This window comes from Tamandua tetradactyla, chromosome 19 (assembly GCF_023851605.1).
Source record: "Tamandua tetradactyla isolate mTamTet1 chromosome 19, mTamTet1.pri, whole genome shotgun sequence".
Classification (NCBI taxonomy): Eukaryota; Metazoa; Chordata; class Mammalia; order Pilosa; family Myrmecophagidae; genus Tamandua; species Tamandua tetradactyla.
The window spans coordinates 44,439,924-44,465,193 of record NC_135345.1 but is presented as its reverse complement, the minus strand read 5'-3'; the positions used below and the strand labels follow the sequence as shown (position 1 = coordinate 44,465,193).

Sequence of the window (25,270 nt, the reverse complement as noted above, 5' to 3'; positions counted from 1 at the left end):
TTAGTGAATGCCTATTTTATATTAGATACTGTTCCAGTTTCTGCAGATCCTGCTCTTACGGATCTTATATTCTGCTGGAGATAGACAGAAAATAAACAAAAGTAAAATTATAGTATACCAGGCAATGAGTGCTATAGCCAAAAATAAAGCAGGAAAGAAGATTAGGGAGTAGGGGGGAAGAAAAGGCTTGCTATTTCATGTAACGTGGTGAGGAAAGGCCTCGCTGGTAAGGAAGCATTTGAGCAGGGATTTGAAAGAAATGAAGACACATTCTGTGCAGGTATCTGGAGGGAATCACATGTCAGGCAGTGCAAGGACCCTAGGAGTTGAAAGCATGCTTAAGATGTATGAAAGCAAAAAGGAGATCAAACTTGGAATATGTCACTGGTAACAGAGTTCAGCAGGAGTTAGAAACAGGGTAAGATAATGGGTAATTGGAGCTGATGGGATACAGACTGTGCAATAGGACTAGATACAAAAACTCAAAAATGGACAGCACAATAATACCTAATTGTAAAGTAATAATGTTAAAACACTGAATGAAGCTGCATCCGAGCTAAAAAAAAAAAGGAGATCAGTCTGGCTGGAGCAGAGCAAAAGAGAGAACAGTAGAAAATGGGATCAGATGATGGAGAGGTTGTAAGGATTTTGTTACTCTATGAGATTAGAAGTCAGAGAAGGGTTTTGAGCAGAGAAATGGCATGATTCGGATATATTTTCAAAAGATGCTCTTCTGAAAAAAAAAAAGGATACTCTTCTAATATATGTGGGGGGTAGAATTATGGGAGGCAACCATTAAGAGTATATTTCAATAATCCAGGAACGAAATTATGATGCAGATTAAGACAAGTGAGATGATAAGAAAAGGATTCTAAATGTATTTTGGAGGTAGAGCCAGAGGATTTGCTAAGGTGTTAAATGTGCCTTGCCTGAGAAAGAGAAGAGCTAAAGATGAATCCAAGATGTGGGGCTTGGGCAACTGAGAGGATGAAGCTGCCATTTACTGTAATATTTTTGGAAGAAGAGGTGAGGAAACTGGGAATTTTGTTTCTGAATGTTAAGTTTGAGATGCTATTAGTCACCTCCCAAATCTCAGTAGTGCTTACATAACACGATTGTTATCAGTGGGTTGGCCATCTTTCTGTTCCATCTGTCTTTTTTCATTCAGGGACCCAGGGAAAGAACATGCTCTATCAGAGGCATACCATTCTCATGAAAGAGGGAAAAGACCTAGTGTATGTCACTTCTGCTCACATTCTGTTAGCTAAAGCCTGTCACATGGTTAAGCCTAATGTCAATGGACCAGAACTATTTTGTCCACAGGGAGCTACTGCAAGTCATTTGGCAGTAAGCAGGGATGCAAAATGTTTTCACTGAATTGGGAACAATCATATAATCTACACATTATCCAAGTGGAGATGTCAAGTAGGCAAGTGCATGCATGAGACCAGGATTCAAGGTAGAGAATTCAGGTTGGAAGACATGTCTTTGAAAGCCATCAATGTCTTTTTTAAAGACATGAGACTGGGTTATTCAATTACTGTATATAAACAGAGAACAGACATAGCCCCAGGAGACTCCAATGTTTACAGATAAAGGGAATGAGGAGGAATGTGTAAGACTGAGAGTAGCCAGTGAGGTAGGTGAGGAACTCGGAGAGTTGAGTTCTCAAAGCCAAAGCTTTATTTTGTCAAATGTTGCTGACAGATTAAGTGGAGAACTGAACATTGACCATTGTGCTTAGTACACAATGTTAACCTTGACGAAAGTCTGATTAGAACCAGTTTCAGAAAAAAGTGTGAGAAGAGGAAATGGAGGTAGCAAGCATAGACACCTCTTTTTAAGTTTTGCTGTAAAGGGAAGCAGATAAATGGAAAAGTAGCTGAAGGGTGGCTTCTTTGGAGGGCAGGGTGGGGGGGAGTGTCATTGCTTTAGACTGTTTTTCTAAGATAGGAGAAATAACAGCATTTTTATAAAGATTCAAGAATTTTTCAAGGATCTCAGACATTGTCAAACTTTGAAAACACAATAAAACTGGAAAAGCAAACACAAATAATTCCTTTTGGGCACTACTCAGGAAACCTCACATTAACATCTCAAGTTAGGATCCCAACATCTTCTATGTCTGAGGTAGCATGACCTATCTATGGGCTACAGTTGCTGACTTTAGGCAGGTATTAGTGATCCCAAGAAGGCCAGGAGCCACAGCTATGAATAAATCTCCTGTCCCCAATTAGAGAGTGTGATCTGGCTGGGACATCGACAACCCTGGACCATCAGAAGATGATTCAGCTTATCTGGCTAGCAACACTGCTTTCCTTCTTCCATGAGGATCCAGCTATCATCTAGTACATCATAACTAGTATATTGTTTTTGTTTTGTTTTGTTTTTACTTGCAAGTGCAGGAACTGGGAATCGAGTCCTGATCTCCTGCCTGGTAGGCAAGAATTCTACCACTGAGCTACCCTTGCACTGCAACTGGAGTATTGTTAGTCCTAATATTTTTTACATAGACTATTGATCTTACAGTAGGGGTCCTATGGAAAATTGATATATTTGTGTAATTCCTTGGAACGTCAACTACTTTTGGTACTAGACCATCTATCACGAAATCCTCTAATGCTTTTCTAGAATCAACCTGCTCTCTCATAGTTCCAGGAATAACCTAGAGTTGATTTCCTTTAAATAGGGTTTAACAAAACAGAAATTATAGCACTCACTTTCTTTGCAAAAGGATTTCTTTAAATTGTGACCTCCCCTCATTGTAAATGAAATTTTAAAAATATTCAATTTATACTGCTTCTTGGGACTTATTGTTTGTATAAATTGTTTAACCTATAACTCCATCCTTTCTCACTATCTGGACCAACTGATCCTGTTTTCACCTCTCTGGCCTTTATATGGTGAATGGGGGTGTAACATTGATTTAGATTTTTGTTGAACCACCAAGTAAACTACCATGAATCCCCAGAATCACATAATTAATCAACCTGGATAAGATTTTTTGATGACTCAAGAATACTTTTTAGGGTTGATTTGTTCCCTGATGTTGAGAATGTGGACTGAGCATTTGAATCAAATACTTGAAATCTAGTTCAACCTCATTCTAGTTCATTCTGGAGATGAAAATTCACTCATTGGTAGGCTTAAACTACAGCTCAAGAGCTTTTTATTAACATTAATACATTTGTAAGCAGTAAGCTACAATTACCTTCCCTCCTTCTCACCCCAACAGCAAAACTTTATAGTGTTGTACACTATAAAGATGCTCTCAATATTGGAAAGATGTTAGGATTACTTTAAGATCAAATAACTTTCTACAATGATGGAAATGTTCTGATCTGCACTGTCCAACATGGTAGCCACTGGCCGCATATGGCTTCGCAGTACATAAAGATGCAAATGAGATACTGAATTTTTCATTTTATTTAATTTAAATTTAAACAGCAATGAATTGCTACAACCTCTTGATGTAACTTTCAGTGAATGCAAAAATTGGCTGGGTACTTTTTAAATTAAGATTTAATTAAATGTTTAAAATAAAAGAAGATTCCATTAATCCTCATTATTCGTGGACTCATTCATGGTGCTTCCTGGTCATTTGCGAACACAGCCGTCAAAAATTTGAGCTGCCCTATGTGAATGTTCCCAGCTGAGATCAAAGAAGGCAACTGCTCTACCCTGCTTTTTCAGCTTTCATTCAGTAAGCAGTGCTAAAACATTGCTCTACAATGTTCTGAAGGCAACGATACAATTTCTAGATGGGGTTAAATGGAGGTAGTCTTTAAAAGAACCTCCTTGGGAACCACTGCATGCAAATTTAAGGAGAAAGCAAAGATATGAGGTGTCTTCAAACTGAAACATGCATAAAACAATGCTATTTACTGGTTCATTGCAAAATGTAATCAGAGGCTCCCCGAAACCTAATCTTGTATTTCCCCTAGGGACAATATTCTCTAATTGAGCATTCCTGGTGACTTTTAGACCATAACTGCCATGAATAAATGAGAAATGTCCATATATATTGCATTTTACCAGGTGTGCAAAAAGAAAAATATACATAATAAACATGACTGTATGGGCCTATATATGCATATATGTATATGTATGTGTATGTGTATACTATTTTTGTAGGGATACATTAATCAGAAGTTGGTAACATTAGTTGCCTCTAGGAACTGGAAATGGATAGCTGGGGGTATCCAACTAGCTGTTGTGACAATTGGATATTAATTTGTTTGCTTATTTTATCATAATAAAATAAGTATTTCTTCTGCCCAGATATGGCAGCATAGTGCCACTGTATCTGGAACCAGACTGAGCTCAAATCTTGATTCTGGCTCTTACTAGCAAAGTGACCTCAGGATAAGTTCATAACTTCTGTATTTCAGTTTCCTCATCTACGAAAAAAAGGTGAATAACAGTGCCTGCTTCATTGGCTCTTTATTCCCTTTTCACTGTAAATTGATTGTAAGTTGTAAATCACTATAAAATGATTATAAGTTGTAAAACAAAGAAAACCTGCAAACTGACAAGTATGTTCATTGACAATTTCTGTTCAAAAATATAGACATTATTTTTAAGGTATGTGTTCGTAGCACATGAGGTAAAGAAGGACTCTTGTTCAATGAACATTTATTCATCAGGGAAAAAAATTCCAAACTAATAATGAGCTGCTTTAATTTACACATGACACTTATTAACGAAAAAAGCATCTTGTGCAACCCAGACCCTCTTAATCTGCCAGTGAAATCAGACAGATGAAACATAACATAATAGAAATAATTTTCTTTTTCCATAAAACCAAGTCTAGAAATGCAAGTAAACTTAGATGCAAAAACAAAGGCTATCAGACTGATCTTTTATATAAATGCCTTCCAAAATTCCATCTCAAGAGACAGGGATGAGGGATGTAAGGGAGACAATCTTTAAATCAACATTTTATTTTCAATTCTTTGCTTTACTGAGTTCTGACAGTTTGGCAAATTGGGGGTCATCATGTTTCAACGAAATTCTGCCAAAGCTTGAGAAATGCAACCTAAGATAATACAAATTCCAAATGTCTGCAATTTTCTGCAGTTCCCAACATTCTACCTCAAAAAGTTATCAGATTTAAAATCAAAGCCATCCTTTCAATGATGTAATTTTAGCAAAAAAGCAATACCAAAATTATGAGAAAATTAAGGTAACACTGGAAACCATATATCAAAAACTAAAATCTTATGCCATTCTGTTATTTTGGGTGATTTGGGAAAGGGGCTGGGGTGGAGGAAATTATGCAAAGGTTAAGTTTCTTTTTTAAAAATTTTGAACATCTTCTAATCAAATCCTTTTCCACAGGTTTCTCACTGTATGCTCCCTCTTTGTAAATGGATACTACTGGGTGCCACAACAGTGCATTTAAAACACGACTCTACCTTTATCTTCCCACTGTAAGGCAATAAAATGAACCACCTTAGATAGTTTGGAGTCTGCTACTTACAACTGATTATACAACTCCATTCTCAGCCAAAGGTGAGAACAGGTGTACCTCACCTTTGATAGCACCCTGATTTTCTTTTTTTACATGGGCAGGCACTGGGAATCGAACCCGGGTCTGTGGCATGGCAGGTGAGAATTCTGCTACTGAGCCACCGTCACACTGCCCAGCATCCTGATTTTAGTTAGGCCAAATAAGAGTTACTGTCCAACAAACTTCTGCAATTATTCTTCTATAGAGAATACATTTTCCTTGAAAAGATTATGATCAATACGCTTAAACATTCAAATCCTATGGATCAGAACAAGATGTCATAAATATGGGGGGAAAGAAACACTTAAAAGCTGGATACCATCTTATTTTTAAAGAAAGGCCCAAATGACTTAGTTTTCAAATTCAAATTTACCTCTATTGAAAAGGAAAAAACATAAACCAGTGATGACAAACATTTCCTAATTCCACAGAAATACTCAAGTTCCTAGATCTGCTGCATTTTATGTCAAACTTTGCTTAAACAAACTTTAAAATATCAGTGCAGAAATTAACTGGAGAGAAAAGACAGTAACATAAGCCTATAGTTATTATTTAAGAATGTTTATGAGCTCATCAACCAACTAAAACCTGATCATGAACTGCAAATAAATATCCTTTTATATGTGGGTCCTCAAAAAAATCTATTTTGCAAAATTTCTGCATCAAATTTTAATTTCTTTTCTAAAATTAGCTAATTATTTTTGTCCAGCTATATGAAATTTTTCAGTCATTCTATTAGGAAGAAACTGCTGATAATTTAGTACCTTCCCAAATGGCAATGATAAGGGACAAGTGCCAAGTGGGAAAAAGGAGAAAGAAGGAACATAGAAAACAGAGAAAGAATTATAATGCACAAAAAGCAATGTTAAAAAAAGGTAAGGGTGAAGAAACTGAAACCATAACAAGGACTAAATTTATACGTGTGTGTGTGTATGTATGTATGTATGTATCATGTAAAATTCTAACAATAATAAAACTGGAATGATATTTCATTACAATATACAGAATACAAATGTTCTCTAATGGTAAAAAAAAAAAAATGTACTCCAATAGAAATTCTCATAATTTCCTAGTAAACGACAGTTCTGGTGTAAAAATTATCAATACAAACTATTTAATCAAATTCTTAATTTTCTGTTTTCAGTATTATAATTTGTAATCCATAAACTTCAATCTAAGTAAGTTTTAAGATACTGACCACACATGGGTCATCATGCCAAGTACTCACTCAGCCAACAAAGATCACCTGGCCACCACTCTTGTGTGAACAATGCTCACTGCCACGTGAACATTTTAAAGTGCATATGAGTTGTTTTGGTGAATGGAGACATAGTTGTGGCTTTTCACTAAATTTTCAATTACTGAACTGCAGATTTTTTATCTTGATACCTTAAGGTCATTCAAAAACAACTTAAATAATATGTTATAGTCGATATATTATGGTAAATGACCCATTCTGTAAATTTAAGAAACTCATGTTACAGGCATACTACTAGCAAAATCATGGCCACAAGTTTTAGTAAAAGAGATCTACCTCTGTCTTGGGGTCATTTTAATGTAAAAAACATCCCACAGTTCATATACGTAATACCTCCTTTTAAATAAAAATAAAATGCTGTTCTGTCTGTAAAATTATAAACATTTCTAGTCCACTTAACAGAATGTTAAAAATGCTTATAAATGCATTATCTCCTAGTAAATACACATTATGGCACTGAAGCCAACTATAAAACAAAGACAAAAACAAAAAATAAAAACCAGTCACTGGGTGGTGCAATGGTGGCTCAGTGGCAGAATTCTCGTCTGCCATGCAGGAGACCCGGGTTCGATTCCCGGAGCCTGCCCATGCCAAAATAAAAACAAACAAACAAAAAACCAGTTACCCCACTGGCCTTATAGAAACTTCTAAGGGTATTTTAGAACTCCTAATATTAGAAAAATTAAAGAAAATGGGGGGGAAAAAAACATGAAAGAAGAAATATTAAAAATGGCAACTACCATGATGTAAAAGAATGTACTGAAATGTCTTCATTGAATTCAGTAACTAAGCAAGTCCTGGTATGAATAGTTCCAGAAAGTGTTCTTTTCTAGGTGCTGAAGTCAAAATCATTAGGTACATAGAAATAGTTTTTACACTCTATAAGGAAAGACAAACTCTGAAATGGAGTGACTTTTTAAAGTCACACACCTAGACTTAGCCAGAGTATTCAAGACTGGAAGATTTTGGAGTTGAGTGGAGTGAAGTCTTCAGTGATGATAAACTGAAATTCATAATCCTATGGACATCACTTATTTTCACCAATGTGAAAAACTGCCACATGATTGTTAAGGTACAATATAACCTGACAAGCTGAAGTGAGAAATTATGAACTTAAGCAACTAAAGTATTCTCTATTGAAACATAAAAACATTATTTCCAAACTGATTCAACTTGTAGTGTGTCTCATTGAAGTAAAGAAGTAGTTTTAGTCCTATGCCCTTGAATTATTTCCTTCTTAAAAAAAAAAAAAAAGCTTTGAATGGTGCTGACTTCTTCCATGTGGGAGAGCAGGAAAAGGAGTGACATCATCATGGCTATATATAGAGTGACTTGACGACTTCCAGGGCTCCCACCAAGGTGATTCATTCTACCAAATTTACAGTATCTCCAAATCCACATGTCGAATATCAGGATTTCGTTCCTGGAAAGAAAAATCACCATCACATAATTCACAGCAAAAAATATTTTTATTTCTTTTGAACACTAAAAACATTTCCATCAAAGACAATGAAAACATTTTGATCAAACTGTTTCAATTTTAGCACACTAGCAAGATAAATATTTTCATAAGAAAAATAAAATCAGCAGGTGAACAGACCAATATTCACTAAAAATATTACAGTAAGTAGTCCTACCTCCCTAGTTTGTTCATATGTTCATTAATGCAACATGAACTGAGGATCTAATAGGTGCAAAGCCTTGGAAATATGCTCTTTTTACAGTTTTGAAAAGAAAGTTCTGCAAAACAACAATAATCAGAAAGAGTAAACTGATAATCACTTACTTCATATATAGTAACAAACCATATAGTCTTGGGTTAAGCACTGTGCTAGAAAGGAGAGCTACAATTATTAAATAAGACTGTTCCTGCTGACCCTGAGGGACTAAGGATTAGCCAAGGAGAAAAGTGTAGCAATAACCATCTATAAATTGAAGCATTATAGCTAATAATAACAGTTAACATTTATTGAGCACTTATTCATGTGTCAAGAAGTATGCTAACACTGGTATTTATGCAGTCTTCGCAACTTGCAATGGGTGGAGGTGGCCTAAGTGTACAACAACTGAGGGATGGAAGGAGGAACTGTGGTGTATAGATACAACAGACTACAAAGTGGCTGCAAGTAAGAATGAAGTTGTGAGGCATACAACTAGGTGAATGACCCTTAAGACAGTTTACTGAATGAAATTCACTCATATGAACTAACTATAATATACAAACTTGGAGAACTGAAATCAAGAGTACGGGTTATCAGCTTGAGGACTACTGTAAAGGATCCTAGATTGTAAGCTCTCATATAGCAATTACATATTCAGAAGTTGTAACTCTTATTTCTAAATTCTGTGATACTGAGCTATTTGTATACAACCTGGTTGTTCCCTGAGAGTTCGGGGATTTATGTGACATCTGAGACACTTGAGTTAGAGCACTAAAGCTATGAAAAGTCAGCATTACCCCATTCAGCAACTGTTTGAAAAGTTAAAAAAGTGATCAGACTTCGAATAGAGATATGAATGAAGCCGATCTGGATAAGACTAAGGTAAATAAGAATACAGGGTAAAGGATGATATGGTCCATATTTTAAAACTTCAACTTCTATGTAAGACCAAAGAGAAAGAAAGATGTTCATTTGGTGCAACACTTATAATTTGGATAGCACAATATCTAATTTAACTTGTATGGTCTGTTTATTTCAATACCATAACTACATAAAATCTTGAATAGGGCATGAGATCCTGTTGGTTCATATAGCGTGATGCCCCAATATATCCCAGAGCAACTTGGGCAGAGAATAAGAAGATTTTTGCAAAGTCCTCTTGGGGGACTGGGGAGAAAGGAGGAAATATTCAACTTCCCTATCAGGGGAATTTCTGATATTTTTACAAGCAGTGGGGACAACAATTCAATAGGCTGAGCCCTCGATCTTGGGGATCGCCCCTATGAAATTTACTACTGCAAAGGAGAAACTAAGTCTACTTATAATTATGCCTAAGAGTCATTCCCAGAGAACTTCTTTCCTTGCTCAGACGTGGCCTCCCTCTTTAAGCCAACTCGACCAGTGAACTCGTTGCCCTCTCCCCTACATGGGACATGACTTCCAGACATATAAATCTCTTTGGCAACAGGGGACTGCTGGGATAAGCTGCAACCTGACATCATGGGATTGAGAAAGCCTTCTTGACCAAAAAGGGGGCAGAAATGAGACAAATAAAGTTTCAGTGGCTGAGAGATTTCAAAGAGAGTCAAGAAGTTATCCTGAAGGCTGTTTTTATGCATTATATAGACATCCCGTTTTAATTTATGGTGTATTGGAGTGGCTGGACAGAAGTACCTGAAACTGTTGAGCTTGTTCCAGTAGCTTTGATTCTTGAAGACGATTGTATAAAGATATAAAGTTTACAATGTGACTGTATAATTGTGGAAACCTTGTGCTGATGTTCCTTTTATCCAGGGTATGGACACATGAGTAAAAATATATGGATAAAGAATAAATAAATAATAAGAGAGATAAGAGGTAAAATACATCTAGTAGATGGAAATAGTAGGGTCAATAAGAGGAAAGGGTAAAAGGTATGGGGTGTATGAGTGTTTTCTTTTTATTTTTTTTCTGGAGTGATGCAAAAGTTCTAAAAATGATCATGGTGAAGAATATGCAACTATGTGATGATATTGTGAGCCAATGATTGTATACCATGGATGGACTGTATGTGCGTGAAGATTTTTCAATAAAAATGTACTAAGGGGCTGTCCATTTTACACGTGTTTGTGTGTTTAAAAATAACACTGAAGTGAGTGGAAAAGTATCTGCAAAGCGCCCTTTGGGGAGCGGTAAGAACGGGGAGAAATTCAACTTCCCCAAGTTGAATTCTTGATATTTTCACAAACAGTGTGGACAACCAAAGCTATAGGCAGAGCCCCCAGTCTTCGGGTTTGTTCACATGAAACTTAACCCCGCAAAGGATAGGTCAAGTCTACTTAAAATTTAGGCCTAAGACTCACCCCCAAGAGAGCCTCTTTTGTTGCTCAGATGTGGCCCCTCTCTACAGCCAACACGACGAGCAGTCTCACCACCCTACCCCGCTCTGCGTGGGACATGACTCCCAGGGGTGTGGACATTCCTGGCAACATGGGACAGAGATCTTGGAATAAACGGAGACTCAACATCAAGGGATTGAGAAAAACCCTAGAATGAGCTGAGACTTAGCATCAAGGGATTGAGAAAACCTTCTCAACCAAAAGGGGGAAGAGGGAAATGAGACAAAGCGTCAATGGCTGAGAGACTCCAAACAGAGTCGAGAGGTTATCCTGGAGGTTATTCTTATGCATCAAGTAGATATCATCTTGTTATTCAAGATGTAATGAAGAGGCTGGAGGGAACTGCCTGAAAATGTAGAGCTGTGTTCCAGTAGCCATGTTTCTTGAGGATGACTGAATAATGATACAGCTGTCACAATGTGACTGCGTGATTGTGAAAACCTTGTGTCTGATGCTCCTTTTATCTACCTTGTCAACAAAGGAGTAGAACATATGGAATAAAAATAAATAATAGGGGGAACAAATGTTAAAATAAATTTAGTTTAAATGCTAGTAATCAATGAAAGCAAGGGTAAGGGGTATGCTAGGTATTATCTTTTTTTTTTTCTTTCCTGTACTCGTTTTATTTCTTTTTCTATTGTCTTTTTATTTCTTTTTCTGAATTAATGCAAATGTTCTAAGAAATTATGAATATGCAACTAAGTGATGATATTGTGAATTATTGATTATGTATGTTGTTTTATTTTGTTTCTTATTTTTTTAATTATTAAATAAAAAAAATAACACTGGGACAAAAATGAGAGATCCATTAGGTTTGCTGAAGGGATCCAAAAAGACTTCATCGAAGATATAATATCTAAGCAAGGAAGGTGTCAATGTGGTGAGTTTTGCAGAAGATGATGAAGTAGGTCAATTTGCTCAATTCAGCAAGAGCAAATTCAAAAGCCCAGAGAGTGTGCAATGGTGGTATTATATACTGTAGTATATAACACCATATATTATATGGCTATAATATGTAATAAGGCTAGAAACACAGGCAGAAAATAGGCTGTGAAAAATATATGCTAGCTTAAGGAGCTTCAATACAATAACAAAAGTGATCTATTATTAAATGCCTAGACTTTGTCCCAGGTACTGAAGTATACAACAATGAATAGGAAACTAATCATATTTGCTTTAATGGACTTATGTCCAATGAGAAGATATAGTAAGTAAGCAATTACAAGCAATTACAAAACTCTGCAACTACCACAAGAAAAGTAAAGCTCTACCCCACCCCTCCATCTGGTATACAAAGGAAGAACAGCTAACTCAAATTGAAAATGTAATAAAAGGTAATATAATGATAGTGTGAGAATAGAGGATAGAAAGGGTTGTTTGTATAAAATAATTAAATCTATACTGATGTATATATCAAGAAAAACAGTATAAGCCTTTTGTGTAGAAATATAGCAATAAATATAAAAGAACTGAAAATAATAAAAATGGTTATCTCTGAGATGTAGAGTTAAGGAATAAGGTTTTTCATTTTGTTTGACTTTATAGATTTTATTACTCTTATAAAACTGCAATGAAAAGGGAGGGGGAAGTCCTGTTAAATTATGCTGATACTCAACCAGGATTAGTAACAGTTAGCTTAAAATATAATGCCCTGGGAATATTTGCTGTTACTTAAATTGAAAGAACTCAGTCGATAAAACAAAATCTGGTAAAATATTGAGTTTAGCTCTAGCTAGATTATTCTATTGAGTATACATAGGGATTTTTCTTGTAATTACTGTTGCTCAAATATACCAGGGAGCACTTTCCTCTTGGATCCTAAAGTGAGAATGGCCAGGGACCCCGAAAAATGAACACGTTAGTTCTTAACTTTTTCTTTATGTGAAACTATTCCCCATGTCTAGAGCTCCTTAAAATCAATATATAATACAAAATATTTCCCCAAAAAGAAATGAAACAGAATTTTGTCTTCCCAGTCCAATCAATCTTCTCCTGTTTGAATATGACTTGAAAAATTTTAGCTGTTCATGGGAAGTCTGTCATTATTTCTATCTAAAAGGCACAATATAACAAACATATACTAATACAAACTCTACCTCAAGGAAAACATCCTAAAAAGCTAATTCACTGGTTTTTTCTAATCAGGTTATTCAATAGGAGAAAATTAATCAAATTCCTAAATATCATATGCTTAATACCAAGCAGACACATAATATATGCTTGCTAACTGAATAAATGAATAAAAGCAATCAGATTAATGTCCTTAAAATACAATGTTTAGGGCCTAACAAAGTATCATGTGTATAGTGGAAAATGAAGAAGTATTTGTTAAACAGAAGTGAAAATCCATAATTAGTGTCTAACTTATAATTTCATTCATTTATTCAACAAATACTTATTGATCTTTGGCCAGCATTGGTCAATGTGAATTAGTCCATTTTATATCCCAGAGACAAACTATTCTGAGACCCTTATTATGAGGAGATGAAAACCAAATTAGGTAAGTTATTTTGCAATGTTCCAGACACAACATTAAGAAAATGCTACTGGAGAATGCCATTATAGAAAGAAAAGATAAAGGACAGAGCAGTAACTGGACATCTCTTATTAGGAATTTGCAAATGCTACAGAAGCTTCCCATTGAATTAATTTCCAATGAATTATTTCCTCTCCAAACAAAAAGCTTCTTGTAGGAACAGAGGGCTTAGCAACAGACTGAAGCATGTAGAACAAAAATAATTTAAAGTTAACAGTTCAAACAACCTCAAAACAAGAACAAGATATTGGTAATACATAGGGACTTAATGATTTACTGTGTATTATTTTCAATATCTCTATAGATAATTATGTAAGTTATAAAATTTTAAGCCAAAAATATCATCTATTTTAATAAATAGATCAATGGCATTATAATTACCATACTGGTACAGAATTTTTGGGTGTGACTTTTCATAGTAACTCAAGTATTCTTGAAATCATTAATAATTAAGCTTAGAAGGAAACTATGCTTAAATACTAAAAATAAGGGTTTATGCTAGAGTAGTTTTAAAAGGAAATAAGTTTATTTACATGACAAGAATGAATTAAATTCATGTATTCCCTTTTCTATTATACCTCAACTTTAAAGAACTATTGTTTGATTTAAGATTAAACATACTTTATTACCTTAGCTAGAGAATGTTTCTGCATGAAAATGCAGGTTAAACTTGGCTTTCTGGTTTGGAAGATTTACACAATACAAAAACACTTATGAGATAGTTAAGTCTATTAGTGGTTGTTAACAGCTTCTAATTAAAGCACAGAGTTTGCTAAACAACAACGATAAATTAGCCTGATTATGATCAAAGCAAATACAGTTGAAAATGACTAATTTTTAAATTATCCTTAAATCTAGTTTCTGACTTAATGTTTCTATTAAAGGACAAGACAAACAATGATTTAGTTTAAAAGTCCATTATTTTACATTTGTAAAGCATTTTACGGTTTTTTAAACACATTATGTCATTTCAATTTCATGAAGAAACAAAACAAAAGAATAGTCTATTATATTATTTGCCAGAGAAATAAAAGGAGCTATAATAGAAGAACCAAGTTTATTTTTATTCTCTTATTACCTTGCACAAAATAATCATCATCTCACACTTTATAAAGTGGTTGTCAAAGTATGGACTACAGATCCCTCAGGTCTCTGAGACCTTTTCAGTGGGTCTCCAATGTCAAAACTATTTACATAATAACACTAAGATGTTATTTACCTTTTTCACTGTGTTGACATTTCTTCTGATGGTATAAAAGCAATGGTGTATTGGGTAATTGGAGCTGAAGGGATACAGATTGTGCAACAGGACTGAATATAAAAACTCAGAAATGGACAGCACAATACTACCTAACTGTAATGTAATTATGTTAAAACACTGAATGAAGCTGCATGTGAGAATGATAGAGGGAGGAGGGCTGGGGACATAAATGAAATCAGAAAGAAAGATAGATGGTAATGATAGAGATGGTATAATCTAGGAATGCCTAGAGTGTATAATAATAGTGAAATGTACAATGTACAAATTTTAAAAATGTTTTTTCATGAGGAAGAACAAAGGAATGTCATTATTGCAGGGTGCTGAAAATAGATGATATTAATACTTTAAAATGTCACCTTATGTGTAAGACTAAAGCAAAAAAAGTTTGTTACAAAATTTATATTTTGACTAGAGCATTTCCTAATATAACTCATGTAGATAGTTTGATTGAATGTCATAAGTACTTGGAATCTCAGGTGGAACATGAGATTTTGTTGGTTTGTCCAGAGTGATGCCTCGATGTATCCCAGAGTGATTTGATCAGTGAGTGGAAAAGTATTTGCAAGCCCCCTTCGGGGAATGGTGAGAGTGGGGAGAAAGTCAACTTGGGGAAGTTGATATTCTCACAAGCAGTGTGGACAACCAAAGCTATAGGCTGAGCCCCTAATCTTGGGGTTTGTTCATATGAAACTTAACCCCGCAAAGGATAGGTCAAGTCTACTTTAAATTTAGGCCTAAGAGTCATCCCCAACAGAGCCTCTTTTGTTGCTCAGATGTGGCCTCTCTCTCCAGCCAACATGACGAGCAGTCTCACCACCCTCCCCCTCTCTGCGTGGGACATGACTCCCAGGGGTGTGGGCCTTCCTGGCAATGTGGGACAGAGATCCTGGAATGAGCTGAGACTCAGCATCAAGGGACTGAGAAAAACCCTAGAATGAGCTGAGAATTAACATCAAGGGATTGAAAGAACCTTCTCGACCAAAGGGGGAAGAGTGAAATGAGACTAAATGTCAATGGCTGAGAGATTCCAAACAGAGTTGAGAGGTTATCCTGGAGGTTATTCTTATGCATTAAGTAGATATCACCTTGTTGTTCAAGATGTAGCAGAGAGGCTGGAGGGAATTGCCTGAAAAGGTAGAGCTGTGTTCTAGTAGCCATGTTTCTTGATGATGATTGAACAATGATATAGCTTTCACAGTGAGATTCTGTGAATGTGAAAACCTTGTGTCTGATGCTCCTTTTATCTACCTTGTCAACAAAGGAGTAGAACATATGGAATAAAAATAAACAGTAGGGGGAACAAATGTTAAAATAAATTTAGTTTGAAATGCTAGTGGTAAATGAAAGCAAGGGGTAAGGGGTATGGTATGTATAATCTTTTTTTTTCTCTGTTATTATTTTATTTCTTTTTCTGTTGTCTTTTTATTTCTTTTTCTAAATCAATGCAAATGTTCTAAGAAATGATGAATATGCAACTATGTGATGATATGAAGAATGACTGATTGTATACGTAGAATGGAATGATATCAATGTTTTGTTCTTTTTTTTTAATTAATAAAAAAAGTTAAAAAAAAAATAAAAAAATAAAAACAGAGGCAAACGGGGGGGAAAAAAAAAAGCAATGGTGTGTAAAACTTCTGAGACCTTTGTACAAATCAAGGCAAATGGCACCATACTGCACTACTAGTCATTGTATCCCAATAATACCTGTGCCGGTTTGAAACTGTTGTGTACCCCCAGAAAAGACATGCTCTTTAATCCTCATTCAATATTGTAGGGTTGGATCTTTGGATTACTTGCCACCAATTGTGATGGTCTCCATGAAGATGTGTTTCTACCCATTCAAGGTGGGGTTGCTTATTGGAGACATTTAAGAGGGAACCATTCTGGAAAACCCTTAAGTGCCACCAGAGCCCACATACCAGAGACCTTTGGAGATGCAGAAGGAAAACCCTCCGGGGAAAGCCTTATGAAATGAGGAGAGAAAGCTAGCAGGTGTCACAACGTGCCTTCCCAGCTGACACAGGTATTCCGGACCCATCTGCCTTTCGTGAATCAAGATATCTTTCCCTAGATATCTTAGTTTGGACATTTCTATAGCTTTAGAAGTGTAAACTTGCAATTTAATAAATTCCCTTTTAAAAGCCCCTCCATTTCTAGTATATTGCATTCTGACAGTTTTAACAAACTAAAACACCACCACACACAGTTTTGTTTTGTTTTTAAAAGCCAGTTTCACTTAAATGTCCTTCATGAAGTAGTACAAATTATTGCTTTTATTAAACTTTGAAACTTGTATGCACTTTTAAGTAAGACAAAATAGAATGTATGTCTAAAGCAACTGTACATACTGAAGTATGATGTAACAAGAAAATACACTTGTTTGATTGAGTTATAAGTTGAATCCACTCCCTTTTTTATCAGAACATCATTTTTCCTTTAAAGAATAACTAATGTACTGTGGTTATTCAAATTTAAGTATTAGGCAAACATCCCAAAAGTGAACAAAATGAGTCCATTACTTCAAGGAAACAACTAACAGTTTTGCTGCTAATGATAAAATTCAAGCTAATAAATGAAAATTAGAATAGTGGAAAATTTATATCCATCACCATGATCCAGACAGCCTCAAAAACTTAAAATGTGTCAACATTTGAAAGACCTGTATAACTCAGTTAAATAATATTTTCCAAATAACCAGAATATTATTTTATGGAATCATGCATAGGTAAAAGATCCATTCAAAGTACAAATACAGACCAATGGATTTTAATATAAGAGCATGTGAAAAATTCATTGATATGGTTCCAGATTTCACATCTTGCAACTACCTTTAAGAAGAGTCTAGTTGTCAAGCTTTGGTTTAGTAGTATCAAAAGAAAAGATCACAATTATCTGAAAAGTCTACAAGAATAGTCCTCCTTTTACAGATACATAAATGTGTGAAGTTGGATTTTCTTTATTTACTTAAACCAAACACCACACTACAACAGATTTAATGCAGAAACAGTTACATAAATCCTGCTATCTGTTACTAAGCCAGACAGTAGAGATTTTTTTTTAATGTGAAACAATACCACTCTTTTGGGTTTTTTTGCTTTGAGAAAATAGTTATTTTTCATAAATATGAATGTATAAATATTTTTTACTCTCCAAATTTTAATTTATGATCTATCACTATCAATAAATATAACTCAAATAAATAAAGCCTCTTTGGAGGTCTCAATAATTTTTAAGAATGTAAAGAATCCTGAGTACAAAATATCTGAGACGTGCTCATCCAGAAACTTCAATAATCACTGTCTTTTTAAAGCGCACAAATTATATCAACATTTACAAAATCATCTTATTTGACGTATATCTATTAACCTGATCAGATATTTATATTCTGAAAGAAAAGATAGTTAAGCAGAGACTTCAACTTCAACTTCTGTTCTTGCTTCCCTTCAATTTTTTTTCTTTTTTTGGCATGGGCAGGCTCCAGGAATTGAACCTGGGTTTCTGGCAAGGCAGGCGAGAATTCTGCTACTGAGCCACCATTGCACTGCCCCCCTTCAATTTTTAACAGAACTAAAGAATGGTCAACATCAACTGAAGAAAATGCATTGCTTTAAACAACCTATACAGCTTAAAGATCTTTTATAAATTTGCATACATTGCAAACATATAGAATTCAAATTCCAAACATGACAATCTGAAAACACTGAGATATTTTTAAAGGTGAAATTACACCATGAGCAAGTAAAATTACAATAAGGAAAACAAATTGTAATGATCTCCAACAGAACAGAAACAAACAGAAAATATAATGTCAGATGGACAAAAGGCAAGATGTACATTCACAGTCACATTCTACTTTTTATAATTTTTGGCATGTCTAAAGTTTCCCTTTTACACTACCCTAGAAACTTTTAAAATGCTTCTTATAAATGTAAAAATCCTTTTAGAAATTAAATTAGTAGTACAGAATATTTGCGAAAAGTACAGAATTTGGAATTGAACAACCCCAGTTCAAATCCCAATTGCCTACTTCCTTAGGTAAATTATCCAATTTTGTTAAACCAATTGTTTCTCACTCATAAAAATCCTACTAATGCCTACACATCATACGGCTAATGAGAAAATCAGAGTATACAAACTTAGCATAGTATCTGTCACAGATTAAATACCCAAGCATAGTTGATATTATTGCATTATTATTATAAATATATCTTACCTTCAGTTCCTTCTCAAGTCTATCCACTTCAGCTCCTAAAGTATCAATAATATTTTCTCCATGTTTAAGCATAAAAGTCTCTAGTTCTTCAGGAGTTTTTACTTCTTGAATTTCCTATAAGGAAGTAAAGAAAATGAAAGCAGGATATTCTGGTTTGAAACTGTTATGTACCCCAGAAAAGCCATGTTCTTTTTCCTAACCCAATCTTGTAGAGGCAGCCTATTATTTAGGTTCGGACCTTTTGATTAGGTGGTTTCCACGGAGATATCTCATTGCTTATTCAAGGCGGGTCTTAATACACTTACTGGAGTCCTTTAAGAGGGACCCTTTAAGGAAAAAGCTCAGAGCCAACATAGGCAGAGAAGTTGGGAGATGTGGAAAGAAAACGTCCTGAAGGAAGCTGTTTGAAACTAGAAGTCAAAAGACCAGCAGACACCAGCCATATGCCTTGCCAGGTGACAGAGGTGTTCTGGACCCATCAGCCTTTCTTGAGAAAAGATATTTTATCTGAATGTCTTAGTTTGGACATTTTTATGGCCCTAAAATTGTAAACTTGTAAGTTAATAAATCCCCTTTATCATAACCAATCCATTTCTGGTATTGCATTATGGCACCATTAACAAACGAAAACAAAGCAAGACAAAATTATTTTGGGGGTGTGGTTCTTTGCTCTAAAATATATTTTAAGCTATAAATTAGCAATATAATTTTATTGGAATGTGATTCCTTTAAAAAAAATTATAACAAACACCGTTAAGTTTAATAAAAAATAAAAAAACTTTTAAGCCCCAGGCAAAGGCCACCTATTTCCAAAATAACTCAATTTGAGAAAAATCAAACACAATGTGAAACAGGGGTTGCATTACAAAAAGAGTGGGAAAAGAATATTCGATAAATGGAGCCAATTATTTTTCTATGAGGAAATAATATACTGAATCCCCACCCCAGATCATTAAACAAACAACTAATTTCTGATGGATTATATATCTAAGAGTGAAAGCAAACTTTAAAACATCTAGAAGAAAAATGAGAAAATTTTTATGTCACAGGGATAAGGAAGGATTTCTTAAGCAAGAAAATAAAAAGCACATGAAATAAGATTACTTATTTGACCATATTAAAATTAAAACCATATTAAGTCTTCTGTGAAACAATAAAGTAAAAAGGTAAGTCAAAACCTATGAACAGATATTTGCATAGACACAATCTATGTGTCTATGGATTATGGATAGCAAAAATGAAATGTACACAAATCAGTAAGAAAAATAAAAATTAACTCAAAAAAATAAAAACTAATAAGAAGCAATGTAGAAATTTCAATGGTCAGTGAACGTCAAGGCTTAACTTTACTACTAACCAGGAAAATACAAATTAAAATAGTAAGATACTATTTCAAACCCATCACCATATTGACAAAAACTAAAAAATTATGTCAATATAATCTAGTGAGAATATGAAGTACTAAGAATTTTTATAAACTTATGGTGGAAGTTAAACTGGCACACTTTGAAGGACAATACAGCAATAACAAGGGAAGGTGAACTACATGCACACCTAATGACCCACCTATTTTACATCAAGCTATATGCCACCCTAAAAAAAATGCTGGCACATGTGAACCAGGAAACATATACAAGAATGGCATCATGGAATTGTTTCTAATAGTTTAACATTGAAAATAATTTAAATGTCCATCAACTGGAAACTGGAAATAAGGAGCATATCCAGAGGATGGGAGTATTATATAGCAAAGTAAGTTAACTGAGGTACATGTATTAACACGGAAGAATCTCAAAAATGTGCTAAGTAAAAAAAAAAAAGCAAAGTAAAATTGCAGAGTAATGTCTACAATATATGATACCCTTTATACCAATTTCATTCACAATATTATTCAAAATGTATAACATACAGTCAAAATATTATTACAAATATATATTCTGTTGAAAGAGTAAAAAAATCTGAATGGAAATAAGAAGTACCAAATTCAGGATAAATGGTTAATTCTAGGGATAAAAGGAAGAGAACTGGAATCTGGAGAACACAGGGGCATCAACTTTTTTTAAGATTTCTTTTTTTATGATATTAAGCAAATATAATAAAAAGCTAAGGGTTGACAAAGGTGAGTGACAGGTTTTTAAACTATTCATGATTTAAAAATCATGGGCTCTGGAATTGGACAGATCTAAATTAAAATCTGACTCCATATTTAAGGCTCTGTAATTTGGGGAAAGTTACTTAATCTATTTCTCAATTTGCCCATTTTAAAAATGAGAATCTAATTCAATCTATCTATACAGCTCATCTGAACAACTGAAACAGAGAGCACAGAATGAGAATGAGGTCCTTTAATTCTGTATAGATTATAGTAACACCTGGAAACATCTTAGAGTAAATTAATCAGATAATCAAAAAATATTGGCAAAGTCCCCTGAGGGAGGGGAGAAAGACTATGGAACTATTAAACCCTACCATCAGGGCCCTGATACTGTGTCAAACTTTAATGACACCCAAATCAATAGGCCATGCCCTCAATCATGAGGCTTACTTTTGTGAAGCTCATGTAGGTAGCACAAACTTAGACTACCTATAGGCATGGTAAGAGTTACTTCTGGAGGACCTCTGTTGTTGCTCAGATGTGGCCTCATTCCTCTAAGCCCAACTCTGCAAGTGAAATCATTGCCCTTCCCCCTACATGGGACATGACATCCAGGGGTGAAAGTCTCCCTGTCAACATGGGAGAGGACTCCCAGGGATGAATCCAGACCTGGCACCATGGTATCAATAATTACATCCTGACCATATGGAGGAAAAGAAGTGTAATTAATGAAGTATCAGTGGCAGAGAGACTTCAAATAGAGTTGAGAGGCTACTCTGGAGGATGCTCTTATGCAAACTTCAGTTAGACCTTGCTACCTATCATAACCTGCCAATCCCCAACCAGGACCATTTCAGTCAATCCTAAAGAACATCTAGGGTAATTTATAAGATTCCACAAGGGTTCAGGCAGAGTAACTTGCCAGAAAACTACAACCTCCAGATGGGTCCCTGGTCCAGATAAGTCCTGAAACCTAGCCCAGCCTCTCCAGAACATCAGATAGTTCCATCTCCCTACTCCATATTAGTGACAGACCCTTCCAATAGCAAAAATTTATAATTGCCATAGCCCAAACAACCCCAATGAGAGGTACGGAAAGATGAATATGAATGGTGAATCATTCAATTGATATCTCTTTTAGTCTCCAGTATTTTAGAGCAGCTAGAAGTAAAAACCTAAAATTGTGACACTTTTAAATCATATCAAAATATGTTCTACAATTAACTGTGGTGCTGTGCTTGGAAATTTATAGCTTTTATGTATATATGCTATTCTTCACAAAAAAAAAGAAGGAAAAAAAGTCGCTTGTGATGATAAAAAAGTATTTAAGCCCTCTAGCCTCCTACATTCTGGAGCAGCTAGAAGGAAAAATATGAGAGGATCATATGGTAGCCCATGACAAACTCTAGGATATATTCTGTAACTACTTTTTGAAAAGTGCTTTGAAAACTATTGCTTTCTTATTTCTTTCCTTTGTATATATGTTATATTATACAATAAAAAAAAGTAAAAAAAAAAGAATATTATTTCTTTCCATTAAAGGGTTGTTAATAATAAATGAGATAACATATACAAAATCCCTAGCACATAACTAGTACTTAATAATTTGCTTGTTCGCTTGCTCTTTCCACCAGCCCAACCTAGAGTAAATAAAAGGGTCTCGTCAAGTTTTTGCACCTAAGAAGCTGAAAGCTAGAATGACTTTAAGACTGGTTAAAAAAAAGGTTTATTTTATTATTTTTATAGTAAGTTTCCTAAAATTTGGCTATAAGTAAACAAAAATGAATAAACTTACTTGTAACAAATGGTCAAAATCTTGTTTTTCCAAATATGATCTTGTAACAACTCGGCCATCAAAATCTACTTCTGCCTTAAATCTCACTTTACCTAATCCCAGATCTGTGGCTTTAACATCATGAATTGCCCTGCAATTAATAATAATGCAATGTTATTTACATCTACACCCATATGCAAACACATACACATTAATGATACAAAGACTACAAAAAGTCTTTGAACTTTTTGAAAAGACTACAAAGTCTACAATTTAGTTTTTCACCAGTGATGCAAAAGGACTAAGATCACTTCAGTGTTCGCCATTAAGTGTGGCCTACCATTTTCAAGGTTCACTGTCCATTTAGCTTTTTTTGCATAAGGTCATGCACAGGTGTAAACTTTATAAATACTATTTTGAGTTATAAAGTTTGTACATTAAAATATTAATTCTACATTACTTTTCTAAAATGTCATTTTATCTCACAAATCTTGTTTTCTCCTATTATCTACTTAATTTCCTAAAAAAACTTTTGTTGATAATACTGCTTGAGACTACGTTAATCACAAATATTTAATAATATCTTTAAAACTCTTCATGCAACTCTGTGAAGTATTCTGACTGTAGGAATAGGGTTAATAATAAGTATCTAGCAGGACAGATGTACAGAGCAATGAACTAACATACACATAAAACACTTAATATGGTACTAAATACACAGTAGGCACTTAAGTGAATGTTTTTCACAAAATAGGTAGGATGGCATTTTATTTTACAGAAGATTAAACTGAGTCTCAGAGGAGCGTAAGTGACTTGTCCAAAGTAGTTCAGTTAATTAACAGCATAGCCAGGACTCCCCACCAAATCTTTTCACCTCCAAGTCCAGTGGTCTTTCCATTATACCACATAGTCAACCAGAAAGGAAACTAGATTCCCAAGCTTTCTATTCCTCCTGCCCCACCTGTCAGGAATCAACCTTCCCTAGAAAACTATTAAGAAATTCTTTTGTTTGTACAGTGATCACTATAACATATTTCTTTCATAGACTCTATAAGATATAAAAAACACTCTAAACGCCAGGGATATAGAGATCCCTGTGAGACTCCAAGTACTCTTAAAACTTTTGACCCAAACTTCTGAGTGATATTAAGCACATTACAAAATATTCAGTCCAAAATCCTTTATCTATATAAATAAAAAAGCTATATTTATCACCTAGCTAGGGTGAAAATAAGAATTAATATTCATACTTATATAGAGTCAAATGTAAAAAAATCTCATCCAGATTGTAAGACACTATATAATTTCTTCACTTAAAACCATATATCTGCCTTAACCCTCAGAAAATATTAATATATTTCATTATTTGTCTAATACCTAAGTAGCAGCTAATGCATATATTCTACTATACTTTTCCCTTAAGTTCTTACACATAATTTTCTGCAAATTGAAAACTGTTTATAGAAGGCAGTTCTGACATGGCTCCCAGTGATTTCCACCTTCTGTATCCATGATATTGTGTAATCCCCTTTCTTTGAGTTTAGGCTAGATCCACTAAATTGTTTCTAACTGTGATTTCCTTCTATCTTGTTCACACTCACTATTGCCTTCTCAGCTTGCATGCTTTGATTAGGCAAGTTGCCATGTTGCCTGCTATGCCAGAGGACCCGGGTTTGATTCCTGATGCCTGCCCATGTAAAATTACAAAAAAAAAAAACCAGACCCAATGACACGTCAATGGAACACACTCTATCTGACAACAGTAAAATAAATATCATTCTCAAGTGCAAATGGAACATTCTCCAGGATAGACTATAAGGAATCCCATAAACCAAACGTCAGTATATTTTAAAAGGACAGAAATAATATAAACAATGTCCTTTGACCACAATGGAATAAAATTAGAAACCATTAACAAAAAGACATTTGGGAAATCCACAAATATGCAAATGAAACATAATTTTAAATAACCAACAGGTCAAAGAAGAACTCAAAAGAGAAATCAAAAGAAAGGAATTAATGGATAGATATTCGTGGAATAAGAATATTAGTGAAATATTAATGAAAAAGGAATGACATTAAGAAGTTAGTCTTGATCACTTCTCAAAGATGACGGCTTAGCAATGTGCGCATTTTAGTTCATCCTCCAGAACAACTACTAAATAACCAGAAACAGTACAAAACAGCTCCCGGAGCCACGTCAGTGACTGAATACACAGCATACCCCAGTCTGGACCAGCTGGACCAGCTGCAAGCCTCCCCAAAACCATGAGTTTCCCAAGCCACACTGGCCAGTGGCTGGCACTTGGTGCCTGACCCCCACAGGTGGCTTCCCAGAGGGAAAGGAAAGAGAATCTAAACCTGGTCAAGGTGGAGTTCGCTCACTGGGCTCACGGAAAAAGAGGAAAGGGGAGGAAATAAAGGTTTTAGTGGCTGTGTTTCTACAGAGACTTGGCAGCCTCTGGATACAGCAGCGGGACTTCTCAGGCTGCAACAGCCCCAGGCATAGGCAGAAACGGGCTGTTTTCAGGGCTGTATCGCACCTATGCCTTCCCCAGGGAAGGGGTGAAGCCCAAATC

At 34.9% G+C, this 25,270-nt stretch overlaps 1 protein-coding gene across 2 annotated transcripts in view; it reads right to left on the bottom strand.

Annotated features, from left to right (window-relative positions):
- Positions 1-4,618: 4,618 nt before the first annotated feature.
- The window catches only part of SLC30A9 (solute carrier family 30 member 9), a 138,492-nt gene continuing 117,840 nt past the window's right edge, over positions 4,619-25,270 (bottom strand). For both annotated transcript variants that reach the window (XM_077136758.1, XM_077136759.1), the window contains 3 exons: positions 22,713-22,842; positions 18,823-18,936; positions 4,619-8,193 (listed from right to left, as the gene is read on the bottom strand). In XM_077136758.1, coding sequence (XP_076992873.1) covers positions 8,149-8,193; positions 18,823-18,936; positions 22,713-22,842 — 289 coding nt within the window. In that variant the 3' untranslated portion in view covers positions 4,619-8,148. The remainder of the gene's footprint in view (positions 8,194-18,822; positions 18,937-22,712; positions 22,843-25,270) is intronic.